Below are 19,783 nucleotides of genomic sequence, written 5' to 3'. Positions count from 1 at the left end.
TTTCGTACTATTTATATGCAATATGGTCACGACTAATAATGCATGGTCAGTTGTTTCTTTGTGAGATCTTTGTGACACCAGACAAAATAAGTAAACACGTATGGTAAGCACAGTTAGTGCTGCATGACTCGCTGTCAGTCACCAGAAATGTATTTGCTGACTTGAGTCCATGTAGATGCAGGATGACATCACCAAAACCAATGAATGAGCTAACAGACCAAACCGAGTAGCACTACAGGTGTGAAAGCACCTTAAATCACTCTTTAAAGAACTGATCGAACAAGGCTCAGTGACTCTGTTCACCTGTGGCCTTCATATAACAGGGATTGTGGCTTAGCAGTCACTTCAGAGTGTAACCAGCTTCACATCAGAGCTGTTCACATCATGTTCGCCTCTGATCATGGTTGCGGCGGTCAGATCGTGGCCATGAGAGGGGATCCAGAATTAGATGAGGGCTCCACCCATCCACGAGACCGGGGGAGTCGCTCCTCCTTTTCCTCCGCTCCTTCTCTATTTTTGACCATCTCGAATGTGTCGCCGTTAGATGCTTCAACAGTGAAGATCAAAACGTTTGACTCTTCCCTCTTAGTCTCCATGATATTCCTGTGGGAATATGACAGATCTGTTTTGTCTTCATGCGACAGGGTGTGGAGGTTTTTCTTCACTATTAAAACTGATCATATTGAGTTCCACAGTATTTGCTGAGGGAGAAAATGATGAATTTTTCATCACTTCTTGCACATGAAACAACATCTGTATCCTGGCTCATAAATAAAGCAGTGTTGTTACTGTGGTGTTGTAAAAGTGGCCTCTGAGGACGCAGTAAGCCTCCAGGACTTCTCTTTCCGTGTCTTCGCTGCATGATGACTAAATGAAAGCCTGGAGAACGGTCAGTCCTAACACACACGTTGTACTACAGGCTTGCGGTTCTTTCAAACTCACCACCGCAGCATCTGTTTCCAAACAAACCCATCTGATAACATTTTTTCTGAAACATTTGGTATTTATAGCATCCCTGCTATTTTCACTGGGCCTCCCTTTTGTTACTCTAAAGTTCAGCTCGATTAGGTGCTGTCCTGTGCGTGTGTGCATTTGTGTTTCAGCGTCGCCATAGTAACGGAGCTGTGTGCGTGGGTGAGGCCTGCACGTCCTTGTGTCAGAGCTTTGTTGTTTTTTTTTTTAGGTTTTCCTTCCTGTGTTGCTGGGTGCAGCGGTGCAGGGTGCTGTGGTTTGCACCAGCCGTCTCCTAAGACTCTCCTCCCGTCCCAGCCTGACCAGCGGCCTCCTTTCTAAACACACCAAACCAAATACTCAACAGTCCCGGCACTCATACTGTAGATTTACAGCAGGCACACAGTCCCCTCGGTTACCGCGTATTTCTGAATGAAGTCTGAGTCAAACGATAAAAACGTCTCGCTTGTTTATAAATGACGTTATGCTGTAGACTGTAACTGTAACAGATCAGCCCTGTAAGTGACAGCTTTTACAGAAATCTGCACATATTTATATTTATATTTTACATGTCCTGGTTTAGTTGGAGTTATTTACACAGAGCAAATTGAATCATTTAATTTGAACCTATATTTGCATAAAGCAGTAACGTCACCCTCCTGTCGCAGCCAGAGATTAGCCTGGCCCACAGCTCACACAGCCACACACTTTGTAGCTCATATAGTTTGTTTTGCTTCAGAGTCTGTGGCTCTTTTTGGTCACGTGTCCACTAAAAGTGAAGTGAAACAAATTTCTTCTTCTTCTCCACAGTATAAGCACAAACACGTATCCAGAACATCCACTCTTGTGAAGTGTACTTGCTAAACTTTACAGGCTAAATATGCTATCTTGTTAGGTGTAGCACATAGAGAGTGACCACTGTGCCTGTGTCTCTGTAAATCTGTTAATGTCCTTCTAATGTCGTTAAAGTTTTTAACTGTAATGTCTAAAAAACGTACCTCCCATTCAGCTACTTGTCCTGGCATCATGGTGCAGCAGCTCATCGTTTGCTTCAGTCTGTCAAATTGGACCTTAAACCCACAGTGGTCCTGGTCTTGTGGGAAAAGGTTGTTGTTAGTGCTGTAAAAATAAATATTCAAAACATTATGTGAATAACAATATTACATAAATGTTTTGTTTTTACTCTGCCATCCTAGTGATTTGCTTTAGGGACTGTTGAGAAAGTTATGCTGCATGGCTGGATTTTTATAATTTGTGTCGCCAACATACATTAGCCATGTTTCCATCTATTGTCAAGTGAAATTTAAGTGAAATTTTGAAATGTTGCACGAAAGAAAAAGAAAATGCGAATCAGGCACGTTAAACTAGGCTAGTTTCATCAGAAGTTGGTGATATAAGCTATTACGCGTGACTATAATAAACAGAGTAGAAGAAGAAAAATATTGAAAACAGGAAACAACCTGAGTCGCCTTACCCACCTGAGAGAAAAAATGGAGAGAGATCTGCAGGAACATTTTTTTGAAAAAGGCAAAAACTGTCAAGCTTTTGAATGCAATATTTCAAAATGAAATGAATAAAAACACCTTGGTGCAAACACGGCTAATGACAAATGTCAGTGTGGTTTTGCGTAGCAGAGCCCAGACGGTTTGGTTTCATTTCAGCTCTCTTTCCTGCAAATGTCAACATTGTTCAGTTAGATGCTAAGTGATGACCCTTATTCTTAAATACCACGGGTTAGAAAATGCTGCCTGTCCTTGGCTTGTAAGTGAGTGTCCAGAAGAGGTTCGTTTACATTGCATCTTTACGCTACTGTGGGCTCAGCTGTCAGTCAAAATGCCCCCTCAGAGGCTTGGCGTAGTCTCGTGCAACTGTAAACGCTAACTTATAGCGTGTTTCTTCTGCTGTATCTTAATGAGTACGAGAGGAGATGTGTTGAGATCTCTGTCTGTCTGTCACCGGCGTTTCCTCTTTGGGATAATGCAGTGTGTTAATGGGCTGTGATTGATGAAAAACAGAGACAGGAGGTAGCTAGTGCATCATGGACCAGTGTCATATGGTTATGAATAAAATATAGTAGTGTCAAAGCTAACTAGGGCATTTCTTCTTCTCCAATCAGCAATGTCTCGTCTCACTTGTGGTGTAGTTGGCGGACAGTAAGCTGATGCCAGAGTATTTTTGTTTTTAGACCTGCTGTTGACTATTTTCATTCATGCATTCGCTTACACACATCTGCTACACTGCAGCTGCTGTCTTCCGCTGTCAGCCACTGAGCTGCGATCCAGCGATGACTCTGAATCAGAAAAGCATTAATTGGTGTTTTTTATGCTCCATAAAAGACCGTATCCTCATGCAGCTCGAATCATTCATACCGAATCATTGATATCATGAATTCACATCATTACGAGCCATGACAGGCCTGAAAAGGGCGGATGAATTATTCCACAAATGTTAAAGTGGGTAAATTGATCTGACTTGGGTTTATATTCCACAATCAAGACTATCAAGGCGATTTAGAGTGACTGACAACTTTTCAGCCTTCGGCTCGGCACTGACAATGAGACTGATGAGAGTCACTCCTGCTGCTCCTGCATATGTATCACTGGATCTGCAGGTATGCATCTGGCAGGTGCCAAGTCTGATCTCTCACCTGCATAAAAACCTGTTTGACAGACATGATCAGCAATCTGAATTTCAAGAGCCAGTTGCCTAGAAACTAAACCTGTTCCACTCGGTTGTCAAACATTGTAGTAAATATGTGGGATTTCACATCTCATACCTAAAGTCACTCATAAAACAAAAACAGAAAATCGCTGTTTCAAAAATATATTAAAGGCCATGTTAAATTTAAGATAGTATTGATATTCTAACTTAATTTCTCCCTTACATTTTAGCATCCTGGCTTTGAATCTGTATCATCCACACAATAAATGTAATATGAATCGTTTTTGAAATGGTGTTTTGACTGCTATCCTTTTGGCAGGGCAGAGCTAAGTAGATTAAGCTGTATTTTTCTGCATTAATATCCTATTTTTCTCACAGTATCGATTTGTTTATGACAACCCGACAGAGGGAAATTGAGGCATTTAGGGCCGGTGAGTCAAGGCTGTGCACTAGTGTCGTACATCAAACGTGAAGGCACAGCCTCTGTCCATAAGCCTGCTGCCAGTTATCCCCACCATGCGTGTCATTTGAGCTGATGGGCTTGGCTCAGTTGTCTCCTCTGCTAAACGGCGCCAAACAGAGCAGAGCCAGCCAAAAAGACCCAAATGAAATAAGAGCTCTTTGCATGTTTGTGCCTCTTCTTTCCATGTTGACAGTAAAGGGCTAATTGAGCTCAGTTCTGTGGTGAGAATGGACACCGGAGAGTAAAAATCAAAGAGCCCTTCTATATTAGGGTCATTGTCAGTCACGCTTTTTGTATCCTCGTCCTCCAGCATCTTTATCAGCTCAGTGCGAGCTGATTCGTGAGCTCAGTTAAACTTAAAGCACATACTTGTTCAGCTGGCATCAGTGACAACAGATGATTGATAAAAAAAACAGACTTCATCCAGAGTCACTTAAGTGACAAAAGTGAATATCTTTTATCTTTTATTTCAGAACGCTGGTCTGGATGTAATGAAAGTCATTTTATATTAAGTTGTTATTTGCTGATGGTGGAGCCACGAAATCCAAATTTGGGCACACTGGACACCACAGGTGACTCTCCTTGGCTGAAACACCTGTCAATCAAGTTTACATGCCCCAAAATGACTATTTTATTATTAAGACACAGTGACGTGTATCCTGTGACCATGTGTTAATTATTCGCCTATCCCTTCTTACGTGCTGCATGTGTCATAAAAATCACTTTTGAGTATTTCTGTCCTTATGTATTTAAATCTTTCTTATTTCTTTTCCTATATGTGAAAATAGTTGGGATGAAATTTTGAACTCATGGGACAGATTTATCCAATCAAATGTGATTAGCTAGCTAACTAGCAAACACACTTGTCCGGTAGCTCATGGGTAGCTAACAGAGCAATATGAGGAAGTAAGGTTCTCAAAATTAAAGAATACTATAAAGGCAGAGTTCTTGTTGAAATGACCACAGCAAACCACTGTGACTGTCAGACTTTTTAAGCTAGCTGTTAGCCATGATGGTTGGAAACTAACTGAGTGTGCATTCTGCAGTTTGCTGTCACATGCTGAGGTTTGTGGAGGTAATTCATTCTTTTTTTTTTAAGCATCTAAAAACACAGATGTATAACAAAAACCCATGGCCGTGTAAGCTGTGCATGCTGTAAGATGTGCTCACTTCTGCTAATGTTAGCCAGCTCCTGTAACTTTATCTTAAAGAAGTTGAAAACAGTTGATGAACTTGGGAGCCATGACAGCTATTGACATTAGTGATTGATGACAGCCGAGCCAAAGTCCAGACCTCTGAATGAACCCCCGTATCGCAGATTGGTTCAGTGTTTCAGATTGCTCTGGTACTGTGCTCAATGGTGGCTATTTCAGCAGGTTGGGGAAACCTGCCAGAGCTTTTTAGGGTGATTAATAATCATCTTCCTACAAAGCTAGCCAGCTATCGAGCTACACAAAAAAAGCCACAGAAAAATAGCTGCAAAATTGGTGAGAGAGGTGGATGAAATTTACCAGCTGTACAGGTTGTTGCATGGTTGACTTACAAATATAACTCTTCAATTGACATATTTCTCTGACTGTCATGCCAAACGTTACTTCTAGCACTTTCTAATAGGCGCCACTCCAAAACATGAACTCAATGAATGAATGAATTTGAATAAATGAGCAAAATGCCATTTCAGTCTATTTGCTGGGCTGGTCATCCCAACAAGTACTGTCAGATACTATAAGATACTGTGTGCTTTAGTTTAACTGCTGACTGCAGCAACTGCCAAATTTGCACCCGTGGATGGATTCACTTCTTCTTATTGTTGCCCACAAATGCTTCCAACACTGTTAACAAAGACAGAAAGAACATGACAGCTGGTGCTGCTCTCCTCATGTCATTGTTTTTCTTCCCCTTCTCCTTCTGAACACCCCATCAGAGACGACATGGGAGAGGCCGTCAAGCACGCCTGGGACTCCCAAGATGTCCCTCCGACACAAGAACTCCCTGCCTGCAGGTACTACAAATCTATCACTCTCCATCTGAACTCTACCACTTCAGCTTCCTCAAGCTTTAGTGCCCTCGGGCTGTGAATTCTCCCAAGATTCCACGGTGGCACAAAGCACCCGCTCATGCACACCAAACACACACACACAGACGCTTCCTGTGACTAATTTTATCTGTCGTCTCCACTGCAGAACTAAGGCCTCCTCTGTCTTTCTTTTGGCCCTGCACTAAAGGCAGATAAACAGAGGGAGCCAGTAAGGTTTGTGGGACGTGTCCCACTCTGAGTGCTCAAATGTGGGAAGCGGCCCTCATGCATTTGTATCACTTTTACCATAAACAGCTACTTAGTTTTGCATCAAAACAGGCTGCAAAATCTCTTACAAACACTTCGATGCTTTTTGCTGGAAAGTTGTCGTAAAGGAACGGGGAAGTGCTTCCTCTTGTTGGCTGACAGATTTCTGCTAAGCTCAGGAGCCTGTTGTGAAAGCTGTTCTCCAGCTCAAACGCTGCTTAGTTATAAAGTAACTGTTTAGTTAGTGGAGATTTACAAAATTAAATGACTTAAATAGATACACCACAAAAAGCTAATTCGCATGTAGAGCTGAGTTGTTGCTAATACACCAAGTAACAGCTGTGTAGCTAACAGGAGTTGTGACTGTTGCGTAGCTTACTGAACCACCTAGCAAAACTTAGCGTTAGCTTATGTAACCTGTTAAGTTTGAAGACTGAAAGAAACTTTTATTTTTGTTCATATTCACACACATACACAGGATACCATATGCCTCAAATTACAAAACATTAAGCTATTAACATTAGCATTAACACAACTGACCAAATAATGCTGGTTAGGTTAGTGTAATTGGACATTTCCTGCTTGTTCTAAACTGCATGAAAAATGGCAAATTTAAAACATTTATTTCTCCATATGCATATATAGAAAAAGTCATACTTACATTTACCAAGCATGGCAGTTGAGTTTAATTTATAATTTATTACAGTTGAATCACAGCTTATGATGCTACACTAACTTCTTGTTTCATAGAACAATTATTTGCAGGTTACTAAGACATGCGTTAAATTTTAACGATGCAACCCATTTTTGTAAGTCACTAGTTTAAAACTAGCTAGCAGTTACTATGAACTTAAAAAGCACTTCACACACAAACTTAGTGATGGTTTAACATGTAGCTTGTGTAACCATATACAGATCTCTGTTTTTGACTAGCTCGTCCCTTTAAAGACATTTATCAAGCTACAAAAACAAACAGTTCAAACAGACTGGCTTGATTTATAAAGACAAAGTAGGTTTGCAGCTCATCTGCAGACACCAAATAAACTAATGAAATTTCTTTCTCTCATTTCTCTCCAGTGAATGGATTTCACTCAGGTGGTAGCCCCTTGCATCATGTGGAGCATTCACACAACAGTCTGGTTAGGAAGAGCAGTACGGAGCCACAGGTAAAGCTGTCTGACTATTGTTATTCCTGTTCCTTGACAACGTAATGCACACCCACCGCAGTCAAGAAAATTCGTCGAGCGAGCATAACCTCAGTTTCCACTGAGCTATGTCATACTTTTTCACATCGGAGTCATTCCTCGTGCACAGAACACATTATTTGCATTTTTGCAAACGCAGATTAACCCCTGATGCCATCAAACTAATAGGAGACAGAAGCTGAGAAGAGCTTCCTTGACGGAAAATTGAATGAAAACACTTGTGAGGGTGGACCATGGAGTTTTTGCCTTTATTTGACAGTCATAGTGTAGAGAGACAGGAAATGGGATGGGACAGAGAAGGTCCCCCCAGAATAAAATGAGCTTTTTTAACCAGTCATGTGTAGTTTAGACATTCAGACACAAAGCAATATCACTGTTCAACTGTCACCTGACAAATGTAGGTTTAGCCTACACTCTTTTTTAACTCTGTTTTGGCCTCCACCAACTCTTGTGAAAAATGCCTGACTCTAGCTGCTAAATGTTCACCAGCTGGGACCTTACGTTAAACGTCTGCTGTTTGGTAATGGGCAGGTAGTGCACAGTACATTTATTGAAGCTTTTTTGCTAAACACAGCTGCCGGCTGCTCCTGTAAAGTCGATGAGAGCTGAGAGTTTTAGCAGCAGCCTGTAGCACCAAAACAATAAGCTAAAAGTCATGAAAACGCTCCCTGCAGGTGAGGGGAACGACGGTGCTGGGTGATAATTCTCTGTGGTTTTATCACTACAACACAACAACACTACAACTGCACACTCCCCCTTTCATATTACATTGGTACATTTAATCCATGTTAGACATAAATAAAGTAGTGATTAATGCAGCTTTAAGGTTCGCTCTACCTTTTGTAGCATCTTTATACAGTCATAAAAATAAATCACAGCCTGTTTTTGATAATAATAATGATGATGATGTCGTCTTTCCACATTTCAGTTGATCAAACCCCTCTCTCTTTCGCCTCTCATTATTAATGGAGAGGCTGATGGCAGTTAGAGCAGATTAATCCCTCCTACAGTATCTGCTCCCTTGATCATAATTAACCAGGCAGTCAGGTTGCAGTTACACAGGATCCACCCACCACTTATTCACTCTGTCTCCTCATTTCCCCCCTTTTCTGCATCTTACACTTGTGCAGGCACGTGCCCCAAATCACCCATTCAAATAATCTCAACAGCTTTTGCTATGGAGGATTCGAGGTCCTGCTCTTTTGATATGTTTAATTTTACAGGAGGGGAAATGTGGTACTCTCTATACACTTCATTTCGCTTCATATTTATGCTCCTTTCTGAAATTCTGTGCCCTCCATACGCTCTCCCACTGTTGGTTAATCTCAGTACACTGGAAATTTCTCTATTCTAAGCTTAAGTGTTAAATCACACACACATACATCCACACTCACACACAAAGAGAGCGAAAGCCAACCATGGTTTGCTTTGCTCTGCAGAACTATCCTCCCTACTCTGCACAGCAACACTCACACACACACACACACACACACTAACACACATACATACACACCAGCAGCAGCAGCAGAAGCAGAGGCAGCACCAGACAGACGCTAACAGCGCTTGCCAGGAAAACAACTGTGTTTGTGTGTGTGCGAGTGGCAGTGTGTGTATGTTGAGCAGTCATGTCTGACACGGAGGACGGTGGATTTGACGGAGCGTCCTTCTTCTCTCAGCAGAGCCCGGGATCAACGTCGCCCACCAGGAAACAGAACAAGGAGACCACGGTCACGGTGAGTGGAGCAACTGATGGGAACTCTTAACTATCCATGAACTCACCCCGGCTCTCTACAGTAGCCCTGAACAACCAGATTTAAGTATTTGTACCTCAAGTTTGGAAAATGATAATAGGAAAAATACAGATTGCCCAGGTGGAATTTATTTTTCCAGGTACATGTATGCTGCATCAGTTGTGCTCATAAAATACATGAATTCATATATTAAACACATTGTGATAATAAACAAACTAAACCTTGACTATATTAGAGCTGTAAATGTGCTGAATTTCCTCCTCAGTGTTGCTCTGTCACTGCTGTGAGAAGTGTTGTTTTCAGTTGCTAGTATACAGATGCACAGTGACATCATCCTATCCAGCATCCAGATGATTTCTCCTCTGTTGTCAGGTCGTTGCATCCTGTTGGGCCTCGCGCTCAGTAAACAGCAGAGGTGTTGCTGCTCTGACGTTATGGTTTTCTCTCTGACTTTTATTTTCTCAGGACCTTTTTTCTTACTATGCATTTAAAACCACAAGCTTGAGATTCGGGGGGCAGGGGGCATGTCTAGGCTTCCATAGCAACCAGGGTGATGCTATTGATAGTAATAGCAAAAAACATGAGAGAAAGAGGTGAGGAGAGCTACTCTGGGTGCCAGTTTAACTGCTACTGATACAGTATGCTAAAGGCCAAGACTTGAACAGATCATTTGACCCTTGGCTAAGCCCTTTTTTTAATTTTAACAAAGTGTGTATGCATTTTATAATTAAAGGAGCACATTTACGACTTGCAATTTTCAGTACTTTTTTAATAATGGGTCCATTATTTATTTTAGACAGAAGTAGACAAAAGCAGCTTCTCATTTTTAGCTGTTTCTTTCGCTAGCTGAAAAGATAATTGTATTTAGCAGGTTTTAGCAGCGTTAGCTAACCAACATTAACTCTGTGAGTTAGTTTGAAACAGTGTCTTCGGCTGGTGAGAATCATGAAAAACGTTTGTGGCTACATACATGTTGTAAAGCTAAAAAATGAGGCTAAAGTTACAGCACATGTCAGGCAAAAGTCATTCAAAAGCATTCTTCTAATGCAGGTAAGCTAGTTAGCTGGTCTGTAGCACAATATTTAGGACAAAAAGGATGCTTACTATAGAAAAATATATTTGGGCAAACAACACAAAGGTTAGATTTCTGCTTTATTGTTCATATTTTCAAATAGTGTTTGAAAATGCATGACATACACTAACTGGGATAAGTTTTGGCTGAGATTGCTCGAGTGTGAACTTCCCCAAATCCAACTAAGGACAGAGCTCCTAAGAGCTGCTAGCGTCATCTTAAGATGCGATACAGTAGCACCCATGATTAGCTTGTTTAGCTTAGCTAGCGAATGTTGCAGTCCTGAACGAGGCATTTTCTAACATAACTTGTAACCATGCAAAATAATGAAGTTTGCTAATGACATGCCACCTCTTTGCTTTGAAGGTAACGCTAGGTCACTGTTGTGAGTAGTAGCTAACATGCTAATGTTTGCAGTTTATGCTAGAGCAAATTAACACACTGGGACCTGTTGCTTGCAAGTTCACTCTTGTGTTTTTGATGTTTGAAAGGCAACAGACGCCACCTTCCAAACTCTTCGGGTACTGAATATCTGTTGTTATGCACACCCCTTCAATATTAGGACAGATCCAAAGCTTGGCAAGCCTGCTGTGCCCTGTTACGAGTGTTAAGCTAATATTGGACAGTCACTGTTAGGAGGAGGGGGTTTAGTGAATGTCAATTGATCGAGGTCACAAGAGGTCAGGAAAGAAAGTGCTGGAAGCAGTGTGTGGGCGTGAGTACAAACAAACTAAGCCCTTCACAGGAGACTGCTAGAAGTCGCCTTGCCCTCATCTTCACCAGAGGAAGTGGGGGTCAGTTTAAAGCCCTGCTTGCTGTCAACCTCTGGACCTCAGCAGTGATTAAATAGAGAGTCACTCCCTCAAACAAATTATAAGCTTCATAAGCCAAGATAAGGTTGAATTAGAGGCCTTTTTCTTCTTCTTGCATTTCAATCTGAATATTGGCTCTGGAAAAGTCATCAGCTGAACCGCATTTGTCGATTTGCTCTGAACGGCGAGGCTTTGGCATTAGAAAAAGGGTGCTCTCTGGTGCCACTGAAGTTTTTTAAATAGAAACAGTGCATCCTTGCTGCAGGCAGTTTACCTCCTGAGGTTAATTGGAATGAATGTGAGAGAGAATAAAGCTCTTTTTGTTTGCACTAGAGTTTGTGCTAAACCTGGGGTCTGTCTGTATCTCTTTATTGTGAAGACATGGTTTTTAATTTAGTTTCTTTTCCTTTTGTCTTTTTATGTCGTTTCTTCTTTCCTTGTCGGGAACAATTGAATTGGCAGCAAGAATCTATGGAGCAAGTTTTACATTTTCGTGGCAAACCCAAAGGTTTTGATCCGACTTGTGCAGTTGTATCCAAAGCAGCTCTGATGTCAGAGAATTGTATTATCCTGTGTGACTGCGTTTCATAAAGCGCAGAGGTTAGAGGTGATTGTCTTGTACCTTCCCCACCTTCCTAGAGGTTTAAATGAAAATTATAGAAGCACGGCACTAAGCCCCTGAGCACAGAAAGTACTAGAGTGACATGCATTGCATGCCATCCTATTGAGCGTAACCCCAGAGCAGAACCAAGCAGCTCACAGCAGAGAGCCCTGAAGCCAATGGGTTCAATATCACTGCTGCTGGGAGAATGAGCAGCACACAATTAACTGCGTTAAGATAATTAAAGGCAATGTTTAGGAATCCATTTTGCTGATTGCTGTGGGCCAAAGTAGAAGTTTAGAGTGTTGTGGTAGAGAGCTGAACGATGAATCCCCCAAAAGGCTGAGAACCACAGAGGCTCTGTATTGACAACAGTGTCCCCAAGGACTGGGCGACTAGAGAAAAGTGAATGAACAACAATGGGTCGATTGGAAATGTCTTCTTTACTTTGGTGCGTTCTCTGAGCTGCAGAGATGAGAGTGTTGCCAAAGCAACAGAGTGCAGACTACCTTGAATACCAGAGCAGAAGTCTGTGTGTGTGTGTGTGTGTGTGTGTGTGTGTGTGTGTGTGTGTGTGTGTGTGTGAGTGTGTGTGAGTGTACTTAACCGTCGGTCAACACATGGAGCAGTAATAGGGCTGCTGTACAGTACAGTGGCATCAAAGCAAAGTTGTCTGTCATGATAATATAAACTGCCCCATTAAACTGCCCTCCCTGTGGTTCTCTCTCTTTCTCTCCCTCTCTCTCTCTCTCTCCCTCTCTCTCTCTCCCTCTCACTCTCTCTCCCTCTCTCTTGCTCCCCCTCTCTCAGATTAACTGTGTGACGTTCCCATCTCCTGTGTGCATGCCGGAGCAACAGCTGCTGAAACCAAACGAATGGAGCTACTGTGATTACTTCTGGGTAAATTCACCTCAATATTTAAGAGACCATAAATTTGTTGTCTACTGCCCCATAGCAAAAACTAACTATAATATATCTGAAGCGGTAGATCCAGACCAGTACGGTGACACCAAAGAATTGCAACCCTTTTTCTCAGGCAGCATGTGGTCATATGCAGACTGCTGGATTCAGAGTGTCCAGTTACATAAGTTTCTCTGATGATGCTACGCATAACTTGACATCTTGCCTCACATTAATCACATTTAAACCTTTTTTTATCTTTCAAGAATAAAGTGATGTGAGTGTGTAATTAATACATAGAGTGCCCAAAAATGTCAGTGGCATGTGTGCTACTTTCTGCTCCTTTCACAATGCAGTTCTGTATAAAAAATACAGTCAGGAAGCCTCTCAGTAATGATGTAAAATAATAAAGGTGGCCAAATCTCCATTTACCACTCGCTATAAGGTGAGCTATTAAAATGTTTTACACAGAGCGGCGAATGAGTGAAACTAGGGGGTTATTTTGGACACAGCCACTGACTCCATGGCAACATTGTACTTCTTGTTTATTTCACTCAAAGCAAGAAGGAACCATTCTGTCAATCAAGTGACTAAATCTATTACATTTCTTTTCCATTTCTGACAGTGCTTAAGTGTAAAGAATGTATACTGTACATATACACATACATATGTCTGTACTGTATGTTCTGAATAAGGTAGTTAAATTATCCAGTTTATTTACAAAGAAAAAAGGCTTTGTAGGAAGGCAATCACTGTCCTATAGAAACAGTAAACTACTGCCAGGTGACAATGCTGAAAGCCTGTAAATTAGCTTGTGCCCTGAATGCAAAATGGAAGAAAGAAAAGGTCTAGATGAGGACACTTTCTGAGAGCTGTGCAGTTGTTGAATGTGATTAAGTGGCAACCAAAGACAGAAACACAGTTTCAAAAAGTGATTCAGCCTCTGTTGACATGTCTGCTCTCTCCAGTATATCACTAAATGAACATCCCCAAGAGTCCATGTGAACAAAAACAACACCAGATCCTTTTCATCTTTCAACATGACACCAACTTTATCTCACACTGGCTTTGCTGCACGCTGAGAATCAGCCTCAGCTTTAATAAGATCCACCAGACAGCGCGGTAGGATCATACTTTACATCTAACTGGCTGAAGTGCAGCGAGCCAGCTGGCCTCTGCTTCTCTGTTCGGACATCTTCCACCCCTGCAGCGTAATCTGTGCCAGGTGTGTGTGGGCCCAACACACTGTGGTCATACACACAGAGGTGACAGTACAGTGGGTAAAAGTGGACATCAGAGCCAGGGAATGGCTGGTTTTGGTAAAATTAGTCAGTTTTGGTGAATCGTGCAACTCTCAGACCTCCTCGTTTTGGCCTCTGCTCTGAGGACTTTGACTAATGTGAGTTTATGAGCTTTGTTATCAGTTTGTTTACATGCACTCAAGTAACCATCTGCATTAATCTAATTTGTTTTTAATTTCACAGTGACCTGGTTTCTACAGTGCATGTAAACACTGACTGATTCTGACCTTTAACTGATCAATTAATCGTTTAAATGGTGAATTATGAATTTTTTATGAACTCTTTTCACCAACATAATTCACTCCAGCCAACTACATCACATCCATCATATGAGAGGTGAACGTGCCTGACTGTCTGTTAATGCTTCAGTTAATTCAGCCTTTATCTGCTGTTGCTGGATTCCCTCTGTGTTTGAGGGAGCATGCTGAAGGTGTCGTATTTCTCTGAGCTATTTGGCCAAGGTGTGATTTTCTCATGTTTGTTGTGAAGTGTTTGTTCAGTGCGTGTCTCTGGTGCTTCCTCTGTTTATCTCGTAGACTGATAAGCGGGATACCCAGGGCAATGGCTGCATCACAGGATTTGAGGTTTTGCTGCAGAAACAGCTGAAGGGGAAACAGATGCAGAAAGAGATGGCCGAGTTCATACGAGAAAGGTATCAGCTTCGTCATCAGCCATCTCCCCTTTTCTGTTTTTTCACACTTCATCCTCAAGGGCCAGTTTCACCAACAGGACTTACGCCTGGTCTTAAGCTAAGTCTGTCCTAACTTGCCGTTCTAAATCCAACCTAATGGTAGTTGCAGTTGCACCATCTAGGCTGAGGCCTTCTTCTCGCTCAGACTGGGTCTAAATCTCACACCTCATCATCAGCAGGCACCGTATCAAAACCTAGGCTGATTAACACAGATATATAGCTCTCATAGGCTACATAATACAGATTGTTATTTTTTTTAATGCATTAGCTAACATAATTTAGGCTATAGGTTATTGTTCAATTTCAGATTGTTATTTAACAGAACTGTGTGGAAAATCAAAGCAATACAGGTGGGAAATGAATGAAAGTTAGTAAAAAAAATAACTGTGGGAGACGGTGTGTGCTGCACTGATCTGTGCAGCTGATTTTTATCTTCTGTTAGGTTATGTTACATAAATGAGGCCTCATATATATGGAGACATAGCCAACACTCACACAGGTGATGTTCTTTATACAAAGAAATAAATAACTTTTCCAAATAATAACAAATAATTACGAATTTGGGGGACTAAATTTGTTATATTTGTTACTGTTTAGCTTCAAGAAAATGCATGAATTCTTTCACAAATATGGTGTATATAGCAAAATCAGTTGAAACAGTGTGTTCACAACGCCTGCTCATGGCAGATACGACACACTTTAGACACGGAGTAGCCGACAGGTTGGTACAGCGATGCATCGACAAACTGACACAGACCAGACGCCATGAATGACTGCAAATTTAGCCACTGTGCGAAGTTTATGAAGATCCTTCTAATTCAACAATGCTCAAACTTGTGTACTAGAGTCTGAGGGTATTGCAGTGACTAGTTCAGTGGCGAAATCAGCTAAAACGGTCAATCTCCTCACAAACATCTGTCCATCTGTTTTATCTGAACAATCATTTGTGGCCTCCATTATTTCTCTCCAAGATCACAGCTTCTTCTGTTTATTATTACTTTGGACTGCTTGGCAGTCAGCAGTTTCTTGTGCTAGCTGCAAAGCTCGATTAATAGTCTTATCTCTGTGTGAATGAAATTGCCTTTTCTTTTTCTTTGATCCTCCATAACATTGATGCAAAGTGAAAATGATTAGCTGCATATTAGCAAGACAGCAGTAGATCGTTAACAATGTGTCCTAGCAACGCATACTGCTAGGAAATAGCCTAGTGGCTTAGCATTATGGGCATCAGTGTGGTTGTGCATCGCTAAGATGGGACATAGTTAAGACTAGGCTTGAGTTTAGTTGGTGCAACTGACATTAAGTCCATTCTGAAGACTGGTCTCAACAAAGACCGACCTAACAGTTAGGATCAGGCTTAGCAACGACCAGTTGGTGAACCCCGTGGTTACCATGAAAACCATACAGCTGTCATTAAAACAAACCATTTCCCTTTTTTGTGCTCATCCATGTACATCACTGTGTTGCACAACACAGAAAATGCACATGGAAACAGTCACATTGCATAAAGGCTGTGTGGTAATGAAACTCTTTACTTCCCTCTCAGGATAAAGATAGAAGAGGAGTATGCCAAGAATCTCTCCAAGCTCTCCCAGATCCCTCTAGCGAGCCAGGAAGAAGGGTGAGTGACCTTCCCACTTGAAGCATTTTCAGGAGAAAGACAAACCCCCTCTCACTGTGGAGTCACTTGTCACACAGATGGCTGCATGGAAGATGTGAATCAACATTCAAAATAAATAAATAATACACGTCAACACTTGGAAAAGAAGTCTTTCCACTATGCAGCCGCTTTGGAGATGAGGAGGCTGTAAATTATGTGTTTTTGGGCTTCTTCCTCTGGAGTAGATTTTGTAATAACATTGATATGATACTTTATAGCACCACAGAGGGCATATTTCTTCCCAGCAAGGTCAAAGGTCAGCTGCAGAACAACAGCCATGAAGCTGGTAGAGATTCAGTGTCAGATGAGCAACAACATGGGCACAAATGGCTAAATAGAAACAACACGAGAGTGGAAATTACTGCTAAATAACTAGTCGATTAGTTAGTTTAAAAAATATACCATTTAAGTAATTTATCTTCCGAGTATGCTAACATGAGAGCAAGTTGTTGAAAAGTAGCGTTACTAACGTTATGTAACGTTACAATCGACCTTTAGCCACAGACAGCCAGAGAAAAACAGGCCGACAAGAACAGAAACAGATAAGCTAACTTGCGTCATGTAGTGCCTCTGGGTGATATTGTGTATTCTTGTTAGGGCTATCATGAATCACATAGAGAGAACCTGATGTGGAGGAGGCTGATATGAGCAAAAAGTTTGCTAACATTAGCAGCATTAGCCATCATAAACTACTGGTCAAGTAAGGCTACAGCAGCAAAACCCTTCAGCGCACTGAGGGGTTTTGCTGCTTGAGCTAATCAAGAATGTGTTTTATTGTTCGTGAATTCAACTTTTCATGTATAAGAGGAAGAAATTGCTATTTTGTCTTTTAGGCGTTACATAATCTAGCATTAAAGTTTCTTCTGATTGATTCTGGTTGGTGAAAAAAAAACGCTAATGTTGAATCAGTCAGCCAATTAGACGGTCAGGCAGACAGCTCCTCAGTGAGCGAGCCAGCCAACCAGGCGAGGCGTCCCGGCGTGAGTCTGGGTCTGGAGGCGCTGTCAGTGATGCTGTGAAACAGTATGGCCTTCCTGTAAATCAGCGGACGCTTTGATCTCTGTCCTGCAGCATACTTCAGCTATTAAGAGAGAGCAGAGGAGCAGAGGGAGGGAGGAGAGGTACAGAAGTAAAGGAGGGGGGTAAGAGTGAAGATGAGGGCAATGAGATTTGAGGAGGCAGGCATTTAGTTTTGTGTGTTGGGGGGGTTGTCGGGGAGAGCGAATACAGGGAAACCCTGCAGGGAGAGTTTGCAGCCACTCCTTTTTTCTCCAGTTTGACAGCAGAGGGAATATCATGCTGAGGGCAAGGCTTTGTCTGATTCTCCGAGGGGACACGGGAACATGGAAAGTAAACGGACAGGAAGCTCAGAGAGGTACGGCCAGCTAAAGACACCCACGATGAGCTGTGATTTGTACGGACGCCACCCGCGGCATCGTCATTAAACTCATCCTTATTAAGAGATTCCACGAGGACGGAGAGAGAGAGAGTGTAGCAGTGTGACAAAATGTCAACCCAGCATCACAGGCGCCAACATAACTTTCAAAGGGAGCAGTTTCAAGAGGCCAACTGATATATTCAACTTACCTGGAACCTTAAAATTCAAAAGTTTGGAGTGAGTGGGAAGTTTCTTATTAAACTACTTTGACCTAGACTTGATTGGGCTATTCTGCTGAATAATATTGTAATGTAATTTTTTCCAGTTTTTGAATTTCTACTTAGTAAAACCATCATTCTAGAAGTAGGCCTTATTAGCAGAACAGCTGGTGCAACAGACTCGTGGTAATCAGTTTTCTGAGAAGCAGAACTATAAAGCTATTGAAAAAGATGTAATAGCGGAAAAATTGAATTCCCGAGCAACAAAACACATCCTTGCTCAGTTAAATACATGAAGGTGCACAAAGGAAATGATTAGTGTGGACACTTTATTTTACATTCAGACCAAAAAAAGTGGGCACACTCTGCAGTGCAAATGAGACAGCGTGAAAACAAGGCTTAGCGAGGCTTACCCTCCCCTGCACTGTTTACGTGCATATAAGATAACCCCCCTTCATATTAGCATGGTAATAGAGGGCTGGAGTGGGATGGAATTGTCCTATATAGAATCCAGATTATGCCAGCCGGCTCAGTCTGCCCACACCCAGAAAAGTGCTGCACAATACTTTCATTATTCTCTCCCTCAGGCCAGCTCTGTTGTCAGACAGGACAATCACTGTTTTGTTGGTCGGTTCCTACTGTCCGACCAGCCGCAGCCTAGAACCAGCCGTCTATTTATTCCTGAATTTACCATTTGTTTGGTTGAGATGTGGCTGTGAGGCGTGTGACCACTTTTTATTGCTACGAATGTCACTGTATCAGTTCTGTAGAATCGGGGGGGGGGGGGTGCATGGCAGCAGATGAATTTTTTCTGGAAATACAGTATTTTGTTGGCAAGCGATTGTCTCTCACTAGGGATTGTAAGACTGCAGAGACATGCCAGATGTCATTTGCTGGGTGTGAATGCTTGGAAGCGTGAGTTATAAAGAAGCTAGCTCGAGTTAGCCATATTAAAGACACCTGGAAAAAGCCGCTTAATGTTGAACTGCAACATGTTTGTGCAGGACATAACACAGTTAACCAATGGAGCATCAGTTAAAGAGAGAAAATTAGTTTGGGAGGGGTACCAGGGTGGGACTACTTAAAGATTTATGATGGCTTTAGTGGTTACATTTTCTGTTCATACCTACTAGAGCCAGAGGAGATCATCATTAAAGATTCACTGGTTTCCAGGAAATGATATTTCGGGACAGAGCCAGGACTGTGACTTTAAATTTTGGCATTGAAAAGTAAAATTTGGCGTTGAAAAAGTAAACATTGGCATTAAAACACTTGTATTGGGAAAAATTGTATTGGCACTGAAACCAGTATCAGCACTGGAAAAGCTCCACTGAAACATGAAACACAGATATTATTTATTTAATTCATCTTATTTTGATAGTTTTTCAATGACCGTCATCAGATCTTTTCATCATGATGGTTTCTTTTTACGCTGTCAGTGTTATTTTTCAGTGACAGGTTTTTGTCAGTGTCACTGGTTATCAGTTTCAACTGTCTGTCACTGTTTTGACACAGAGAGGAGTGTGAACGTGGGAGAGAATATTTGTAGAAAATAGTTTTTTTTGTACGTCAAATTAAAAACTATTCGTGCAAAAGTGCATTCAACAGGTAGGTCTCTTGTGTGAGTGCAGGAAAGTATTGAATGCTCAAGTATGTGTGTGTGACACTGAAGTTGACCCATTTTTGATGGCGTGGAGTTGCAGGTGCTAGACTTTACTCTGACGGTGTCAGGAATGTTTTGGATGTCAGTCTGAGGGAATTCCACACATGTCTTCCATTCAGAGCGACGCTTTGAAGTAACCCGCTTACCCATAAAGACTGTCGGCCTCGGACCC

General features: G+C 41.8%; 1 protein-coding gene across 2 annotated transcripts in view; it reads left to right on the top strand.

Annotated features, from left to right (window-relative positions):
* Positions 1–19,783, top strand: part of gas7b (growth arrest-specific 7b) — a 56,370-nt gene that overhangs the window by 23,386 nt on the left and 13,201 nt on the right. The window contains exons 3-8 of one of the 2 annotated variants that reach the window (XM_041962723.1): positions 6,000–6,077; positions 7,437–7,525; positions 9,244–9,297; positions 12,611–12,700; positions 14,538–14,653; positions 16,239–16,313. In XM_041962723.1, coding sequence (XP_041818657.1) covers positions 6,000–6,077; positions 7,437–7,525; positions 9,244–9,297; positions 12,611–12,700; positions 14,538–14,653; positions 16,239–16,313 — 502 coding nt within the window. Of the gene's footprint in view, positions 1–5,999; positions 6,078–7,436; positions 7,526–9,240; positions 9,298–12,610; positions 12,701–14,537; positions 14,654–16,238; positions 16,314–19,783 lie in introns of both variants that reach the window. The other variant, XM_041962722.1, reaches the window with a different exon arrangement.

This window comes from Chelmon rostratus, chromosome 21 (genome assembly GCF_017976325.1).
Source record: "Chelmon rostratus isolate fCheRos1 chromosome 21, fCheRos1.pri, whole genome shotgun sequence".
Classification (NCBI taxonomy): Eukaryota; Metazoa; Chordata; class Actinopteri; order Chaetodontiformes; family Chaetodontidae; genus Chelmon; species Chelmon rostratus.
Note: the sequence above shows the minus strand (reverse complement) of the source record. Positions and strands in the feature narration are given on the sequence as shown.